At 29.9% G+C, this 18,677-nt stretch overlaps 1 protein-coding gene across 3 annotated transcripts in view; it reads left to right on the top strand.

The window, feature by feature from the left end:
• Positions 1–18,460, top strand: part of LOC100208963 (zinc metalloproteinase nas-14) — a 27,856-nt gene extending 9,396 nt beyond the window's left edge. For 2 of the 3 annotated variants that reach the window (XM_065812753.1, XM_065812752.1), the window contains exons 9-16: positions 466–579; positions 7,536–7,655; positions 7,728–7,844; positions 8,445–8,549; positions 8,773–9,009; positions 9,109–9,279; positions 17,794–17,891; positions 18,248–18,460. In XM_065812753.1, the coding sequence (XP_065668825.1) occupies positions 466–579; positions 7,536–7,655; positions 7,728–7,844; positions 8,445–8,549; positions 8,773–9,009; positions 9,109–9,279; positions 17,794–17,891; positions 18,248–18,382 (1,097 nt within the window). In that variant the 3' untranslated portion in view covers positions 18,383–18,460. The remainder of the gene's footprint in view (positions 1–465; positions 580–7,535; positions 7,656–7,727; positions 7,845–8,444; positions 8,550–8,772; positions 9,010–9,108; positions 9,280–17,793; positions 17,892–18,247) is intronic. The other variant, XM_065812754.1, reaches the window with a different exon arrangement.
• Positions 18,461–18,677: the final 217 nt, after the last annotated feature.

Raw genomic sequence — 18,677 nt, 5'->3', positions numbered from 1 at the left:
ATTGCTCATGTCATGGCATGCTATGACTCCAGACTCCTGAACTGTTTTCTGTGGTAGTATAGTTCGCTTTGTTTTTAAGACATGTAAAATTAGGAACACTTTTTAGCATTGATCGATGTTGGTTGCAAATGTTTTGTCCAATACTGTATATATATATATATATATATATATATATATATATATATATATATATATATATATATATATATATATATATATAAACATAAGGTTGCTGCCCCATCCCAAACCCTCAGGCAATGTAGCAACACTCCACTGCGAGTCAGGCTATTTGTCAGTCGATGTATGTACTGAAGCCCCCAGCAGCAGGCTATTTTAGTATGACGTCAGAGTGCTCACCTTAATCAGCAGTATAAGATATATACATACATATATATATATATATATATATATATATATATATATATATATATATATATATAATTAAATAAATTACCATTGTTATAGATTGTGTTGATAAAAACAAAAGCTGTCCTGATTGGGCAAAAGCTGGCTATTGTACTACAAATCAAGCCACTGCAGAGCTTTGCAAATTGAGCTGTAAATCTTGTCAAGTTACGGGTATATTATTTCAACAAAAAAATAATATTTAGTTTTTATAGTATAGTATATATACAATATATTTGTATATATATATATATATATATATATATATATATATATATATATATATATATATATATATATATATATATATATATATATATATATATATATATATATATATATATATATACATATATATTGTGTATATAGTAATAAATATGTATATATACATATATATTGTATATATACTAATAAATAAATATATATATATATATGTATAAATATATATAGAGGTGTAGCAAGGGGAGGGCAGGTAGGGCAGTCGCCCCGGGCGCCACTCTGGGTGGGGCGCCAAAAAGGGAAAAAAATAATAAAAATTATTGAATTCACAACTTAGATCCAGAGCCAATAGTGACTAACAGTCAAACGACAACAAGATCCCACGATGAACTTTAAAGATGCAGCATCTGATATGAAAATGTTGGAAAATTATCTCAAAGAATTTCGTGATCATTTGTGTCAAAATGCAATTGAGTATAACAAGGGCAGATGTATGGAATGGAGAATTGAAGCTGAGAGGAAACTCAGGCGACGGCGAATAATGCCAGGTGAAAGAGCTGGAGATCGTAGCCTCTCTGCTGAAGATGAAGTTAGCAGAGTTTTGAAAATGATATTGGACTGTTTCCAACAAGAACTAACAACTTGCTTTAGACGATTAAATGATTTCAATGAAAAATTTGGATTCCTGCTCGATGTGAGAGTATTAATATAGAGGGATGGTGATGAAAATTAAGAAAGTTTGCAGCGACATTGTTTGGATCTGGGAAAATTTTACAGTACAGATATTAGTGAAGCAGAATTATTCACTAAAATCGCAGACTGTCAGATGCAGCTTAAATCTAGTGAGGGTCCAATACCAACAATTCCGCTGGATTTACTTTCATTTATTTTGTCATACGAAAATGACGTTTTTCCAAACTTACGCATTGCATTACAAATCTTGCTCACAATTGCAGTGTCAATACTTAGTTGCGAACGTTCCTTCAGCAAGTTGAAGCTTATTCTTTCATATCTCTGAGCTTCAATGGGGCAACAACGTCTTGTTAATTTGGCAATCCTTAGTGTCGAAAGAGAAACTCTAGAATCAACAGACTTTGACGACATAATAGATAAATTTGCTTCAATTAAAACTAGAAAGATCAAACTATAATTTACAAATAGTTATTGATTATTGGACCTGATTGACCATCAGCCATCTGCCATCTGCATGAACCATAATGGATACGTAATTGGAAACATGAGTTAAATTGAGTTTGCATTATGATTTGCATTTGCATTTTTTTATTAAAATTGTCATATACTTGGAAACATAAAGTTTTTTTTTAGTTCACATGTCTGCTTCAGGGGGGCACCAATTTTCCGCATTTCCCTGGGCACCAGAAACCCTAGCTACGCCACTGTGTCTATATATATAGATATATATATATATATATATATATATATATAAATATATATATATATATATATATATATATATATATATACATATATACATATATATATATATATATATATATATATATATATATACATATATATATATATATATATATATATATATATATATATATATATATATATATATATATATATATATGTATATATATATATATGCATGTATACACGCATAACAATGTTGATACTAAATAATCTGATAAGATGAATTTCCAATAATATATATATATATATATATATATATATATATATATATATATATATATATATATATATATATATATATATATATATATTGGGTTGGGGAATATATTCGTAGCGTTTTTATCAAAGAGAAATCTTTACTTATAATAATAAATTAATCGATTATGTATTCGCCATCGCTGTTTACGACCTCCTCCCACCTCTCGACCAATTTGTCAATGCCTTTCCGCCAAAAATCGCCCGGTCTAGTATCGAAGAAGTTATTGACCCAGTTTTTAAGGTCCTCTTCATTATCGAAGGTTACACCCCTCATATGGTTCAACAGAGATCGGAAAAGATGGTAATCTGTGGGTGCATGATCCGGAGAATACGGCGGATGCTGAAGGACCTCCTCCTCAAGCTCTTGGAATGTGGCTTTGACGACTTGTGCAACATGGGGTCTTGTCGTGAAGGATTATGGTTTGGCCTTGTCGATGAGGTCTTTTCAGTTGAATCATTTACGCGACGTAGCTGGGCTATGTAAAGCTCCTTGGTGATCGTGACATTCCTATCGAGCATTTCCCAGTGCACCATGCCCTCCCAGTCCCACCAAACACACATCATGATCTTCTTTGGATGAAGGTCACGATGTGTGTGTATATTTATATATATACTAGATGTCTAACTTGCGAGATTTTATTGGACGAAAAGTGAAGCCGTTTTTTTTGTTTACAAATTTAATCCGTCATTTGTTAAAAATACAAATTATTATAGTTAATGTTGTGGAAGTCATTTCTAATTAGGACAAAAGCGACTTTACTTTTTAAATCGAAGTTAGGCATCTAGTATACATAATAAATCATTGCGAATATCGCTTTAGGTTATTTGCCCGTCAGGTCGGGCAAAGCTAATTTTAGAATTAACCAATGATATATTAAGAATAACTATTAGTTATTCCTAATATATCGTTGGAATTAAGGCGCCTACTTTTTGAATCATGAGTATCGAGAAATTCTTTTCTTAATTTCTTTAGGGTAAACTGACCTATTTCTGGCCACGTCCTAATTCTGGCCAATATTCAAAAGCATTAAAATCTTTAATGAAAAGTGGGATTGTTCTATTTGAAATAATAAATAATATTTTAACGATAATATTTTAAAAATATTTAAATTAAAATATACGAAGGCTTCCTGATGCTTGAAATATTTGGTAAATTTTTGTTTTCCATAAAACCCAATGTTTCGTATTTTCAAAGTGTTCATGATTACATTCAAATTCTAAAACGTTTTTAAATCGCTCGAATTGCAAGTAATATTGGAAAATAATATTGTTATACTGTATTTGCATTTATGTGTATTTTTTAAATTGATCAATAAGGGGTTGTTCATAAAGTACGTACACTCATAGGGGGAGGGAGAGGTTTTAAAATAGCGTACGAAAGCAAATGGGGGGGGGGGAGGGATGGTTCAATTTAAATGTACGTACGCACTAATTAAAAAATATCCTCAGCAATTTTTGTTTTTCTAATTTATCACTATTAACAAGGACTTATTAATAACTAAATGTTTTTTGAATAATTAACAATTTAAAAAAAAAAAACCATACCGTATTATCGTTATCTATATTTCGTCAGCTAAGCAATAGAAAAGTTTATTTTTTGACTAAAGATCCTAGTTTGCTAACATAAAAAGATGTATGGTATAGGGGAGTCGAGGGTATAGTGTCCCTCTATGCAAACATACATGCGACCCCTTATACTCTGGCTCTGAGTAAGGCGGACTTGTATTTCAGGCAATTATTAATTGCCAATTAATAATTGCAAAATAATAGTTGCCAATTTTTTAGATGCAAGCTAAAAGACCTACTTCTGGCCATTTAAATTTTTTATTTTATTTTAGGTGCTCCCAGAAGTCCTTATGGTCTTATCACAGAGCACCGAGGATGAGCATTTAATAGGAAGTGTAGCCTCCTTCCCAACCGATGTCTTAGAGCTTGCCCAGATATGGGGTTTGAACCACGGCTTACGTTTTTGAGGCAAATGCGCTACCACTGCGCCACGGCTGATGAACTTAAATCTGATTGTATAAAGAAATTCACAAATTAAAGAATTAGTGGTCGTTCATAAAGAACGTATGCTAAAAATTTAAAACTTTGACCAGTTCTAATTAATAAATAGTAACAATTGAATTATTATTGTTTATTAGTTAGTATTGGTCAAAATTCTAAACTTTTGGCATGCGTTCTTTATGAATGACCCCTAATTCTTTAATTTTTGAATTTCTTTATACAATCAAAATAAAGTTCAAATAGCCAGAAGTAGGTCTTCTAGCTAGCATCTAAAAAAGTTAATTCCTAAACACATGTTAACTTTAATTTTGTTAAAAACTTTATATAATGATACACATTAAGTAACCTTTTTAAATCCAAATTTGTTTATATTTACGCAATGCAAATTCATTTTTTAAAACAATAAGCGTAAAGTAGCCAGATTACCTAAGAAATAGGTCAGTTAACCTATTTGCATACGCTTTGAAAGTAGACTAAACCTCATTTCTATTTTTCTTAAATTTTGGCATATAACAATAACTATTTTTATCCTGTATTTGTATTACCTGGATAAAAATCTGTTTTATACAATTAATATTTAAAACATAATAGTTGTAGGAGCCTTATAAAAGAAGTTTGCCATTTTTGACGCAGTAAATTTTTTGGTTTTTTTACGAAAACTTTGGCAATCTGGTAAATTGAGTTAATTCGCCCCTTGAAATATATATACAATATTGGAGACTTAAGAAACAAACGCTTGTTGAGGATTAACTAATTAAAATGCAGCATTTTTTAAAATTATTTTTCAAAGTTTATTGATATAAGAAAAAAAATAAACAAACAAAAGTCTATAAAAATAAGCGACAACCCAAGTAACAAAACTCAAGAGCAGCAAATGTTTTGTATTTTGCAAGTGGGTGGGGTGAAACGGGGCATTTAAAAAGAATCAATTATTCGTTGCTTGCAAAGTTTTAAAAATGCCAAAATGCAAGCTATCTTTGATTCAAACATGTTTAGGCATTTTTAGTCTCACAAAAAAAAAACATACCCATATAAACTACACACCCATATACCCCAAAAAGCAATAAAAACTAAAAACAAGTAACCTTTGTTGTTTTATTATAAAATGTTTTTAAATAAACAAACTTACAAATATGATCTTAAAATAAAGTAGGAAAAACATATTTTTAAACTAGTTAATATTAATAAATTTATGATTTTAACAAAAAAATATAATAAACCACATAAATCACACAAAAATCCTGAAACAAATTGGCAACCATTTTGATGGGCCCAAAATCTACAGATATTACATTTAAACCAATCATTTTTGTTTCTGGCATCAGTCCACTAAAAACCGCGTACATAACATTCACCATTTTCTGATAAAATTTTGTCGTAATGAATGGGCGACCTTTTAACAGCTACTTTTTTTTAAAAAAAAACTGAAGAAAAGTTCTTTTTCCTTAGTTTTAAGTAGTTTTTTGAACAAATTTTTTAACAGATTCTTCAATTCTTTTCTTGTAACGAGAAATTGTAATGTTTTCAGACTCTTCACTTTCCTTTTTGTTGGTTTTAACAAAGGTATAGAAACAATATCATTAAATGAGACATTAGAAACTATTGTACTTTGTACTGTAATAGACAGTGGCATCACTAAGGTGTGTTGGCCGCATCGTGATGCCATCACGACCTAACACAGAGGGGTGACACCAAAATATAAAAAAAAGCAATTATTACAGAACTGCTCATGCTCGTGTTACATTATTTTTGTGTTTGGCCTAACCAGTAGTTTTCAGGTTTGATTTTTTGATATTTTTTATTTTCATTTTATACAAAAATTTTTCGTATTTTATTCGAGATCGAAAGATTGTTTTTTGGATGCCCCAATTTTTTTTCTAAAGGATTTATTTTTTTTTTTCTTAGAAATTCAAAACCCATGTCGCCGGTCCTATCAGTAAAAGTCTAGAGGGGTGACACCAAAAAAGTTTTCGGCACTAGGTAACACTAACCCTAGCAACGCCACTGGTAACAGTGCATCCAGGCACACAGGTATTATCAAGAGCAAGATTACTTTGACATTCTAAAGTTGTATTTGACCTTATAAATAGCTCATTCTTGCATGCAATAAGTTCATTCTCATGAATAATATTGGCATTTAACGTCTAATTATCGGCATTTTTAAAGCCTGCAGCTGCATTAGAAGGAGTTGCAGTTTTCATAAAGGCATCACAAAATAATTTCCTTAAGTTATCTGTGGTTATTCTACTACCTTGATGATTTCACATCTATAATGAACAAGTTGCATCAAATGCAAATTTAAATGGTTTAAAAAAACTTACATTCAGAGGTCGTAGTTTATGCGTAGGGATTGATAAGTTAATCAAACCATTTTCTTGTGTCAAATTCAATAAAAATCAAATTTTTTGTATGACTTCTATGTCCATCTAGTATTAGTAAAGTCTTGTTGGATTTACTGCATCCAATATACTTAATCAGATATTAAACAAATAATTGGAACAGTTCTTTTGTAATCTAATTATTTTAATATCATCCACTAATGGTTCTAGGTAGTGCATTATCTAACAGAACATTTTTGATGCGTTTACACTTAAAAAACTAACATTAGGAGTACATATAATCCAGTTGCATTCGTTGCAATAAGTACTGTAGTTAGGACTCCTCACTCTCTGATTGTAACAGATAATACAGCATGTTTACCTTTTTGGGCAATAACTTTTACATGTTTATGAACACATGGAAAATCTGACTCATCACAGTTGAATATTCTTTGTTTACCTTATTAAATTTGTTAATAAGGTAAAATAATTTCTCAACTGATACAACAGATTTCACATATTCTTTTATTGATAATTCATAAAATGACTCTTCCATTGACTTGATGTAAAATAAAAGTTTCTGTTCAGCTTCTATTGATAAAACTTTTATCAATAGAAAAACCCACCTTATTACAAAAATATGGTGAACTACTATTCATATCTAAATCAGTTGGTTTATTGCCAATATGTCAGTGTAAAGCAGAATCAGATATGCCATATTTATCAGCAGCTTATCTTATTTTCAAAACAAAATAATTTTAAAAGTTTCTAAAAAAGAAGCTGATATATAAAGCTTCAAACATAACTTTCCCATTATGCCCCAATACAATATATAATTAAATTTAATTAAAAGGGCTCAACCCTATAATTAAATTAACATTTTTATAGATTGTGTTGATCAAAATAAATACTGTCCTGATTGGGCAAAAGCTGGCTATTGCTCTACAAATCAAGCCACTGCTGAGCTTTGCAAATTAAGCTGTAAATCTCCATCTTGTCAAGTCACAGGTACAAAAAATTGTTTTTTAGATTTACTTTTTACTTAGTATTATTAAAACATGCAATAAAATACATTTTTAGCTAGTTATTGTGTTGACCAACGAACTGAATGTCCAGAATGGAAATCATGGGGCCACTGCACACTGAGTACATTTGTAGCAATCGCATGCCCATTAAGTTGTGACCCAAAATGCAAAGGTATTCTTTTTATTTAATAAAATTTTCCAATTAAATATACTGTAGAAATGGTTAATTACAGAAATATTTTACTAAAAATTGAATAAATCGCTTGTTAGAGCAAATATTTAACTTTTTTTTTAAGTATATGAGCTTTACGAAAATTATAAAAATAAAACTATTAAATTTAGATTATTATTACTAGTATTTTAACTTTAATTTTTTTTTTTTTTTGTAATTACAATTTTCCAGATTTAATTACAGCAATTAAATAAAATAGAAACAAACATACGCAGATTTTTTTCATTCTATTTTTGGCACTTTCTTCTTTTAAAATAGATCTAGCAAATTTTTTTCCTTTCGCTACATTACCAACATTAATTTATACTGAAAAAAAAACGCATTGTGCATTGCACTAGCAAAAAAACAAGTTTATTTTTTAATTATTATTTAAATTTTGCTCGAAATATACTTTATAGTTTTTTAATATGCAAATTTTAACTTTGCAAATCGAAGTTATTTTGGTATACTTTTGTTAACTTTAGAATAATGGATTTCAAATTGAAAATTAACTCAATTGCAATAATATACTATAATCTTTTTTTATATTAATTAATTTAGATTTTCTTCCCAAAACAACTCCAACATCTCCAACAACTGGACATGAAACAAATCCTCCAACAGTAAAGCCAACTGATGCACCAAAAAGAAATTACATGGGTATTGGTAGGTGCACATTTGTTAATTTGGGTAGTTTATTTTTTAATAACTTCACATGAATGAGCCCATCAGTTTTAAGTACTTTAACATATATATATATATATATATATATATTAGGTGTTTTGTTTGGAAATTTAAACATGTGTATATGTATATATATATATATATATATATATATATATATATATATATATATATATATATATATATATATATATATATATATTAGGTATTTTGTGTCGAGATAGGCGTGATGAGTGTCCTAATTGGGCAAGACAAGGTGAATGTACAAGCAATTCTGATTGGATGAATAAAAACTGTGCTATATCATGCAATAATAATCGATGCGATAAACAAGGTCTTAAGCCTGCTGGAAAATGTGCTGATCCTTTAGGTCTATCATGGGATGGAAAAGGCTACAAAATTCCAGACTCAGCTTTATATTCCCCTGATCACCTAAAGCCTGGTATTTTTAAAAACAGTTTTTCTTTTCTAATTTAAAAATGAATTTAAAATTTATTAAGTAACTGTAAGTAATTTGTAAGAAACATGCTTTATATATTAGGTGACTGGGAGGCAAGCGCTAAAAATGCACGTTTATATTTTGAGGATGATCACACAAATAAGCGTATTGGAGCGTGGTGTGCAGCAAGTCATGAACAAGTTAGTTCAAAAAATGGATATGTTCAAGTAGATTTGGGAAGTCAAAAGACTATTAACTATATTGCAACTCAAGGTATACTCTAAACATTGCTTATTAATATATCCACACACACGCAAAAACATACACACACAAACACATATGTGTACACAAATTTTTTTTCATTTAACACTGTGTTTCATTAAAAAAGACTCATCAGAAATGGATGATCAAATTAATAAAACTTCAATTTATACCAAAAATTAAATTACAGGTAGTCGCAAATGTCTTAACTACTGTAAATTTTCACACATTTGTGTAATTTGCTGACACTATTATAAAAAGAATTCTTTAGAAATGATTACTTATGCTTTTTTTAAAAAATATTTATAAAGGGGAATTTAATGTAACTATTATTTCATTTATTCATTTAGCTCATTAATTTTATAACATTTTTAAGGAGAAACTTATTTTCGTGCCTGCATTTACATATTCCGATTTTTTGTTTAATAGACATTCTTGGTTTGCATGTGTAATTATTTAAAATTTTTCTTGTAGGTATAGTATGCATTTTTTGGAAATATTGTTATATGTAGGGGCTGTTTTAAGGATGGACCAATTCAGTATAAAATCATCAATATTTTTATCATTTAATTCCCATATATATTTTGGCAGCATGGTGTCTTTTGATTACTTTTTATTTTTAAAAGTTTGATTATGATTGGCAAAACATTTTTTCCATTCAGCTTCTGTTATGTTAATATATTGTTTATTAGGTACATACTTAGAGGATACAACACATTTATATACCACATTTTTTGATAAACAACTTCCACTCAATGCGACAATGGTTTAATAGTAATGTGTAAAAAATCCAGTCCACAGCTCAATAAAATTAGAAAAGATATAAAAAAAAATTTTAAATATTGGCTTTCAAATCGAAATAAACATAAATTTAAAAAATTGTGAGCTTTCTTGATGTCACATTTAACCTCTCCGAAGATTTATATCAGCCTTTCAAAAAACCAAACGATGAATTAAAATTAAAATTTTTTCATAGTTTTCTGTTGTGAGTTGGTAAATGTTATCTGTTTTTTTTTTTTTTTTTTTTTTTTTTTTTTTTTTTTTTTTTAAACATCTTCGCTTCCAACAAGGCTGCAAGCAGCCACTAATTAAAGTTGGAAGTTACTGTAAGAGAAAAGATGAAGATTGTAGAGCAAGATAACGATTGACGGACGATTTAAAAGATTGCAAATTATATGAATCAGGAAAGCAAGATGAAGGAAGCGAATTCCAAAGAGCTGATGTTCAAGGAAAAAAACTAGACGAATAAGCGTTTTTGGAGCACTTAGGAACAGTCACAGAAAAAGGATGACACTTAATTGAATGACGAGTAACACGAGAATGAATTTTAGTAGATGGCACAAGAGACGTTAGCTCTTTTGAGCAGTGCCCATTATAGTATTTGTAGAAAAGAGAAAGAGAAGCAACATTACGACGATGTGATAATGGTTGGAGGTTGGCTGCAAGAGCAGGTCCAACTATGTTTACAATGCGTTTTTGCACCTTGTCTAAAAGAGAAAGGACATCATTAGAAGATCCGCCCCAGATATGGCAACAGTATTCCATACAAGGCCGGATTTGAGATTTATAGAGGTAGAGAATAGAATCCAGAGTAAGAAAGTGGCGAGCTCGATAAAGAGATGCAACCTTAGCAGATGCTAATTTTGCAACCGATTTGATATATGGTTTCCAAGAAAGATTGGAAGTAAGAGTTAATCCTAGAAGATGAAGAGTAGGTGACTCATCGAGTACATCACCGTTCATAAATATAGGAAGATCTAAATTATTGCGATAACGATTGGCTGAAAAAAATTGAGTTTTATCTGAATTAAAGTTCACCAGCCACTGTGAGCCCCATGCTGTAGCAGAAATGAGATCCTTTTCAAGCTCAAATGCCCCCTCCAGGCAATCAGAGGGTGTTGGTTTCTTATCACGACAAGAATAAATGGTAGTATCATCAGCAAACAATGCCACCTTAGATGTGAGAATATCTGGAAGATCGTTAATGTAAATTAAAAAGAGTATAGGGCCAAGGATAGAACCTTGAGGAACCCCTGAAGTTACAGAATAAGAAGAAGAGTGTTGTCCATCGAGGACAACTTTTATGCTACGATTGGAAAGGAAGGATTCAATGATCTTAAAGATGTTGCCGGATTCACCATAAGAAGAAAGCTTATGGAGAAGACCAGCATGCCAAACTTTATCAAACGCTTTTGAAATGTCAAGAGCGATGGCCTTAACCTCTCCACCTTCATCTAATGCACGATAAAACCTGTCAGTTATTACTGTTAGCAAATCAGCTGTAGAACGAGAAGATCGAAATCCATATTGATGGTCAGAAAGTAAGTTATTAGATTCAAGATGAGAAATTAAGTGTTTGTTAATTAAAGATTCAAAAACCTTGCTTATGATAGGAAGAAGACTTATGGGACGGTAGTTAGACGAATCAGATCGCTCCCCAGAATTTTTGAAGATAGGGATAACAGATGCGGCTTTCCAGCAGGCTGGAAAACAAGACTCTGATAAGCACTTGTTGAATAGTTTTGAGAGTATAGACGACAGCTCTGGAGAACACTTCTGCAAGACAATAACAGGTATGTTGTCTGGGCCACAAGCTGTAGAAGAGTCTAGACAGGAAATCACTTTAGATACAGATGCTGAAGTGATATGAATGTCAAGCAGTAGATCAACCTGTTTGTTGGCAATATCAGGTAGAACGCAACTAGTGGAATCAAGAGATGATATTGATGAAAAGTTTTTAGCAAACAGTTCGGCTTTGTCTTTAGGTGAGGTGACAAAGTCTGAACCATACAAGAGAGGTGGAATTATAGATTTGCCCTTATTATTGATATTATTAAAGATTCTCCAGAAGTCACGAGAGCCTAATTTTTGAGATGAGATACGAGATTTCATGACCTGAGAATAGCGGGTTTTGGCGTTAGACAAAACCTTTTTACAGTTGTTTCTAGCAGTAATAAACAGACGTCTGTTTTCTGGAGAATTGTTTTGCTGATAAATATGGAAGTAACGGTTTCGATTGGCAATCGCAGCAGCACAGTGTGAGGAAAACCATGGAGGAGAGTGAGGCTTGACCTGGAATCGTCGAGAGGGAATAAAAGATTCCATGCCAGCCTGAATCCACGAAGTTATATAAGAAGCACATTTGTCGACAGGAAGTTGAAAGATTTCTACCCAAGGGCCATCACGAAGAAAATCACGGAAAGAATCCCAGTCAGCTTTACTGTAGTTGTAAGAGGTTCGATAGTAGGGGTATTCAGGTGATGAAGAAGAATGAGATATTAGTTTTAAAGAGATCAAACTGTGATCAGAAGCACCTAAGGGTGAATGTGGAGAAACTGAGCACTGACTAGGATCAGAAACAAGACATAAGTCGAGTAGAGAAGGTAAATGATTAGGGTTGTCAGGAAAGCGAGTTGGAAAGTTGACTATTTGAGTTAGGGATTGTGAAAGGCAAAAGTTGTGGGCTTTAATGCCTGCAGAGTCACTGACACTAGAGCCAAGCCATTCAGAGTGGTGAGCATTTAAGTCACCGACAACAGCTATTACTATCAGCTATCATTTTATATACTATCATTTATATATTTTTATTTATATATTAAGCATATCATTTATATTATATTATATACTATCATTTTATCAGCAAAAATCAAAATATTAGGGTTTGGTTTAATTTTTTTAACATCTAACTTAAATTCTGTTTGAAATTGGTTTTTTATAGGGCAAAACTTATTGCATTTAATTTAAACTATCGTTTAAATTAAATGCAATAGGTCATTTTCAAAATTTTCAAAATCAGGTATAAAAGGTGGGTATATATATATATATATATATATATATAAATATATATATATATATATACACACACACACACACACACACACACACACACACACACACACACACAAATGTTAAATAAATTATATAAGTTAAAATTATAATTTATATAATATATAAAAGATATAATTTTTTTTTCCTTATGTTGAATAAGTTAGAATGTATTGTTAACATAACCTTGAGTAATAGTTTTGTAATAGTTTTACCAAATTTTATTAAAATGCAACATTGTTTAAGAGTTGCGGAATTAGTTCAGTGTTTCAAAAATTATACTCAAAGTCCTAATATTATGCAAATAAAGTAATATTTAAAAATTATTATTAAACTTTGTATATCAATAAAGAGCTGAAAGGTTTTCCAAGAAATATTTGTAATTGTTCGTCAATAGTTTTCACTGAAGACTTTTCCCAATATTTCTTTGCTAATGCAAGGAATAAGAGCGTGTTTTTTTTCCACCACCTGGGACAATTCTTGTTTCTCATCTACTAATTTTGTCAATTGGTAAACATTAAAACGCAAGTTATTTTATTCCTTGTTCTGTGACATCATTTACAACATTTAAACTGTTGTTGTAACCTTTAATAAATGGAAATTATGATTAATTTCCAAAAGTGAAAGATCCTGTTTCAGGAATAAAAACTCCAACAGTAAAGCAAAGCAACTGTTAGTTCCAACAATTCTCAATTGTCATTTCTTAATAACTTTTTTGCAGAATTGTATAAATTGCTTAAAAAGTCTAAAGTAGATTTCCTCAAGATTAATATCAATCTGTCTATTAACTTGATTTCATTATATATATATATGCGGTAGTGGTGTCGTGGTAGTGCGCTCGCTTTGTAAGCGAGAGGTTCCGAGTTCGATCCCCACCACGTCCCTGGTAGTACCGCGCTCAACTTGTTTCTCCGCGCAGCGGCCTTGTTCGTCAAGGTTCGTGTTTCGGAGTTATAGAGTTGAGAGAGGGTTATAACCACAATTAAGTAGCCTCCCCGTATGTAGTGGCCTTCTCGGCCTTGGGGAGGTGAATTAACATAAAAAAAAAAAATAAAAAAAAAAAAATATATATATATATATATATATATATATATATATATATATATATATATATATATATATATATATATATATATATATATATCTATATATATATATACAGCACTGTGAATAAGTTTTAGACCACTTACATTTTTTCAAAAAATCCAGGAGAATTCTTCTCTAATATTTAAGTTTGTATTTGTAACACATGTATTTCATGCAAAATATGGAACAATTACAAACCTTTTAATGTCAAACTTCATAAAAAGCTCTTAATATTTACTATGTCCTCCTTTTGCCTCAATCCCAGCCAGTATTCGCCGGGGAATAGATTCATACAAGTTAGTTATAAAATCCTGGGGTATGTTGTGCCATTCTCTTTAAAGTACTTCTAAACATTCTTCAGCATTTCGGGGAGCATGTTCGACCTTCTTTCTGTCCAGGTAATCCCAAATATGCTTAATTATAAACTCAAAACTATAATTTATAAACTATAATTTATAAACAATTATAAACTCAAAACTATAAACTATAAATTCAAAACTGGACCCTATTTTGATCAAATCACCTACTCCAGATGAAGATAAACAGCCCCAAACTTGTAAAGAACGTCCTCTGTATTTAATAGTAGGGTTTTTGAATTGCAACACACCCTCTTAATCCCGATTTAAGTAAGTGCCATCGAATAAAAGAAGAGCTGACATTTTCCCTAGTTGCTGTGTTAATGTCTTTTGCCAGCTCAGTTGATGCTTTTTTTTTTGTATTTCTTAGAGATAGGGTTTTTTAATATTTTTTTGTCATCTTTTGTTAGCTTAGGAGGTCTACCACTTTTCTTTTTATCTTCAAGGGAGCCAGTTTCTCTTGACTTTTTAATAATTTCTGTAACAGCATTGCTCGAATATCCTGTTTTGGATGTAGTTGTTATGACACATCATTTTAATAGATAAACAAACAAATCCCTCATGTTTCCTCATCAATTTTGTTTATTTATTCAAAATAATATATTCTTTCAACTTTTCTTATATATTATTAAACTTAAGTGCGCTTTAAAAAAATTACATGTTTATTTTACAACTACAAAATATTTACAAGTAACCAATTACAGATTGGCAGTAAAGATATACTAATATAAATATCATAAACATAAAGTCCAAAATATGCAAAGTAAATAAAAATATAGTTGCATACAACTCCGAGACATGATTAAAAGTAAATATCAAATACAACAATATAATAATGTAAACGTAAAAAATATTCCAAGAAATATATATTCTTCCAATTAAAATTAAAAAAATACTATAAATAAAAATGAATCTGCTAATTTTCGGAGGTGTGGTAAGATGTTTCACTATATATTTATTTACCGCATTTCAAAATGATATTTGTGTGTAAATATGATAAAAACAAAATTTGTATAAAATTGATTAAAAAAGTTAGTTGTTTGTAGTTATAGGAAGCTCGTCTTGTCATTAAGTACCATTTTTTTAGACGTGTAATACACATAAAAAATCAGTTGTATACGTGATATATATGTATGTATTACATATATACCTTATTATTAATATTATTATTTTATTGTTTCCCGTTCATTTTTTCAAGTAAGGATTGAGCATGAGTAAATTTTTTTTACTCATGCTCAATCCTCATTTTTGATTCAAGTAAAGTGGTTCTTATTTAGATTTGTGGGTACTGCCCCATGCTATATTGGCATACATACGATAAGTTATGTACGAATCAGAAGTAAACAAGTTTTAGACTTTTTTGTGACAAAAATGGTCTTGCCTTGTAGAGTTACCTATGTTATTTGATATTTTTTGTGTTTTTGTAGTTGATGTGGGGTTTCCAGGAGATATGTTCATCAATTAAGAACCCCTAAAAACTTTGTATTGAGAACCCCTAAAAACTTTGTATTCATTGGTAACTCCTTGTCTACTGATTTCCATGTTTTTCAAAAAAGTCATAAAAACCTTCAATTGGTGCAGCAGAAGATCTAAGTAGCTGAATCTATAGTTTTTGCTTTACGATGGCAGTATATAAAGTACTTTAACAGATAGACATCTTTTGATGGAAACATTATTGCCTTTAAAATGGTCACTGTTCACAACTGTTGTGTCATATCATTTTTTCAATAAGATTCCAACTAAGCAGTTTTATTACAGTTTCTACAATACACTGAGCATTTCCATGTTCCAATTTTTGAAGTGACAAAAGTTTTGAATCCTCTCCCTTTGTCACATGCCATACATTCCTCGTATGGTCAACACATCAAACTGGTTTAAATATTTTGCCGTCAAAATGTACAATAAAATACCCTTTTTTTTTCTTCATGAAATTTTCTACAATAAGTCGACTTTATGATTCACAAAACTGCTGCCTTTGACGTCTTAATGTTGATCAACTTAATACAAATTTGTCAACATTTGTCAAATTCCGAAAAAAATGCAACATTGAGCCAACGTGAAATACAATACTGTATCAACTAAAAAATACAACGTTGAATCAACATAAAGTATTAGACTATGCCAACTTAAAATGCAACATTGTGCCAACGTTGGATTTTTGTTGTTGGCGTCGTTGCATTTGTAACCAAAAAGATATAAAAACACCATTGGCGACTAGTTTTGTGCCAATGTATCTGGCAACATTGTTTTAACGTTTTACCAATGTATGTGTGCTAGCTGGGTGGTGTTATCATTTTTGCACTGAACTTATTTTCACTTTTTTATTTCAGTGCTTGTTTATTTTCTCTTTTTTTCAAATCATTTCTCTTACCAAAAAAAAATTTTTTTATCATAGAACCTATTATACACATTATTTATTTATATATTTGTTTTTGATTTTTTTTTTTTAAATAATTTCCTTGTAGTTTTGTGAAATAGTTTGTTAAAAATGTGCATCATAAAATATTTTACCTCTTTTTTGTTCTTCCCTTTTTCTTATAGGTTTTATCATAAAACAATTTTCTGTTTTTACTGAATAGTCCTCGTTTTTCCATATTTTGAGTACTTATACCACCAGCTTTGATAGATGATTGATGAATTAAAGTTTTTTCAGTGTAAAAATAATGGAATAATTGGTAGATGTAAGTTGGCAACTTTAATGATTAAGGCAATTCTGATATCACTTCTCTGAAAATTAGAATATATATTTTAAAAGCCTGATAACACTTCCAGTATAATCATGCTTTAACAATCATTGACCTTTAAAAAATCTTGTTAATTTTGGTTTGTGAAAAACTAGGTTTTCGTTTATTTTTCATCATAACATAAATTATATAAGCATATAAAATCCTATTAAAATTATGATGAAACAGCAGTAGAATTAAAGTTGTTTTATTTTTATTCTGTAAAAAATTTTACACCCCTATCCCTATTTACTTGAGGGTTTTGAACTATTTGAAATTTAAACTAAATATCCCACCCCTTCTTTTTATTTCTTTTTAAAAGATGTATATGCATTGCGAAATCGGTTATTTTCTCTCTCTCTCTCTCTCTCTCTCTCTCTCTCTCTCTCTCTCTCTCTCTATATATATATATATATATATATATATATATATATATATATATATATATATATATATATATATATATATATATTTTTATATATATATATATTTTTATATATAATTTTTGTTTTAAATAATAATAATTGCTTTCTTAGGTCGATTCAGATACTTTGAAAGAGTCTCTCAATTTAAAATAGAATACAGTAATGACGGAGTAAAATTCCAAACATATTCTGAAAATGGCATACAAAAGGTATTTTATTTTGTTATTATTTTATTACAACTTTATTTTGTTTTGCTTTTTACATGACATTTTCAAATATTAGCTCACTGCAACGTTCTAAGATGCACCAGGGTATCCCAAGATACACCAGGGTATCCCAAAATGCACCAGGGTATCCCAAGGTAGACAATCATAATCTCAATGATTGGTTTGTGTAAGACTTTATTTTTTAAAAACTTGTTAATTGATGTGCCATTGGTAAGGTTGCCAAGATAGGTACCAATTCTTTAAGTAGATTTAGTTAAGAAACTCGATGTTAATAAATTTATTTTATTTGTTATCAACTATTTTTTATTAAATATATTTTATTTTTTTTATTAATTTAGAAATTTGATGGCAATTGCGATCATCAAACACCAGTGTTAAATCAATTTAAAACTTCTATATCTGCTAGATATTTGCGATATATACCAGTAGAATCTAATTATCCTTGTGTAAGAATGGAGTTTTATGGATGTTAAACATTGCTTGTTAACATATTATATTTTACAGATATTATGAAAAGTATTTTGATTTTCTCAAGAAAATGAGATTAAAAATATGGAGAATTTTTTTTTAATTTTTGCATAAAAAATATCTTTCAAGAGAAGGAAATGGTTTACATATTTAGGATTAAAAAAATTCAATGAATTAAATTCAATTTAAAAAATTCCATAAATCTGGGTTAGAAACTCTTGCAAAGTTGAATTAAACCCAGAATAAAAGTTTACGGCAAAAAAACAATATTATGGTAGATTTACATCAAGAATATTATCC

This window comes from Hydra vulgaris, chromosome 12, assembly GCF_038396675.1.
Source record: "Hydra vulgaris chromosome 12, alternate assembly HydraT2T_AEP".
Classification (NCBI taxonomy): domain Eukaryota; kingdom Metazoa; phylum Cnidaria; class Hydrozoa; order Anthoathecata; family Hydridae; genus Hydra; species Hydra vulgaris.
This window is presented reverse-complemented; position numbering and strand designations above follow the sequence as displayed.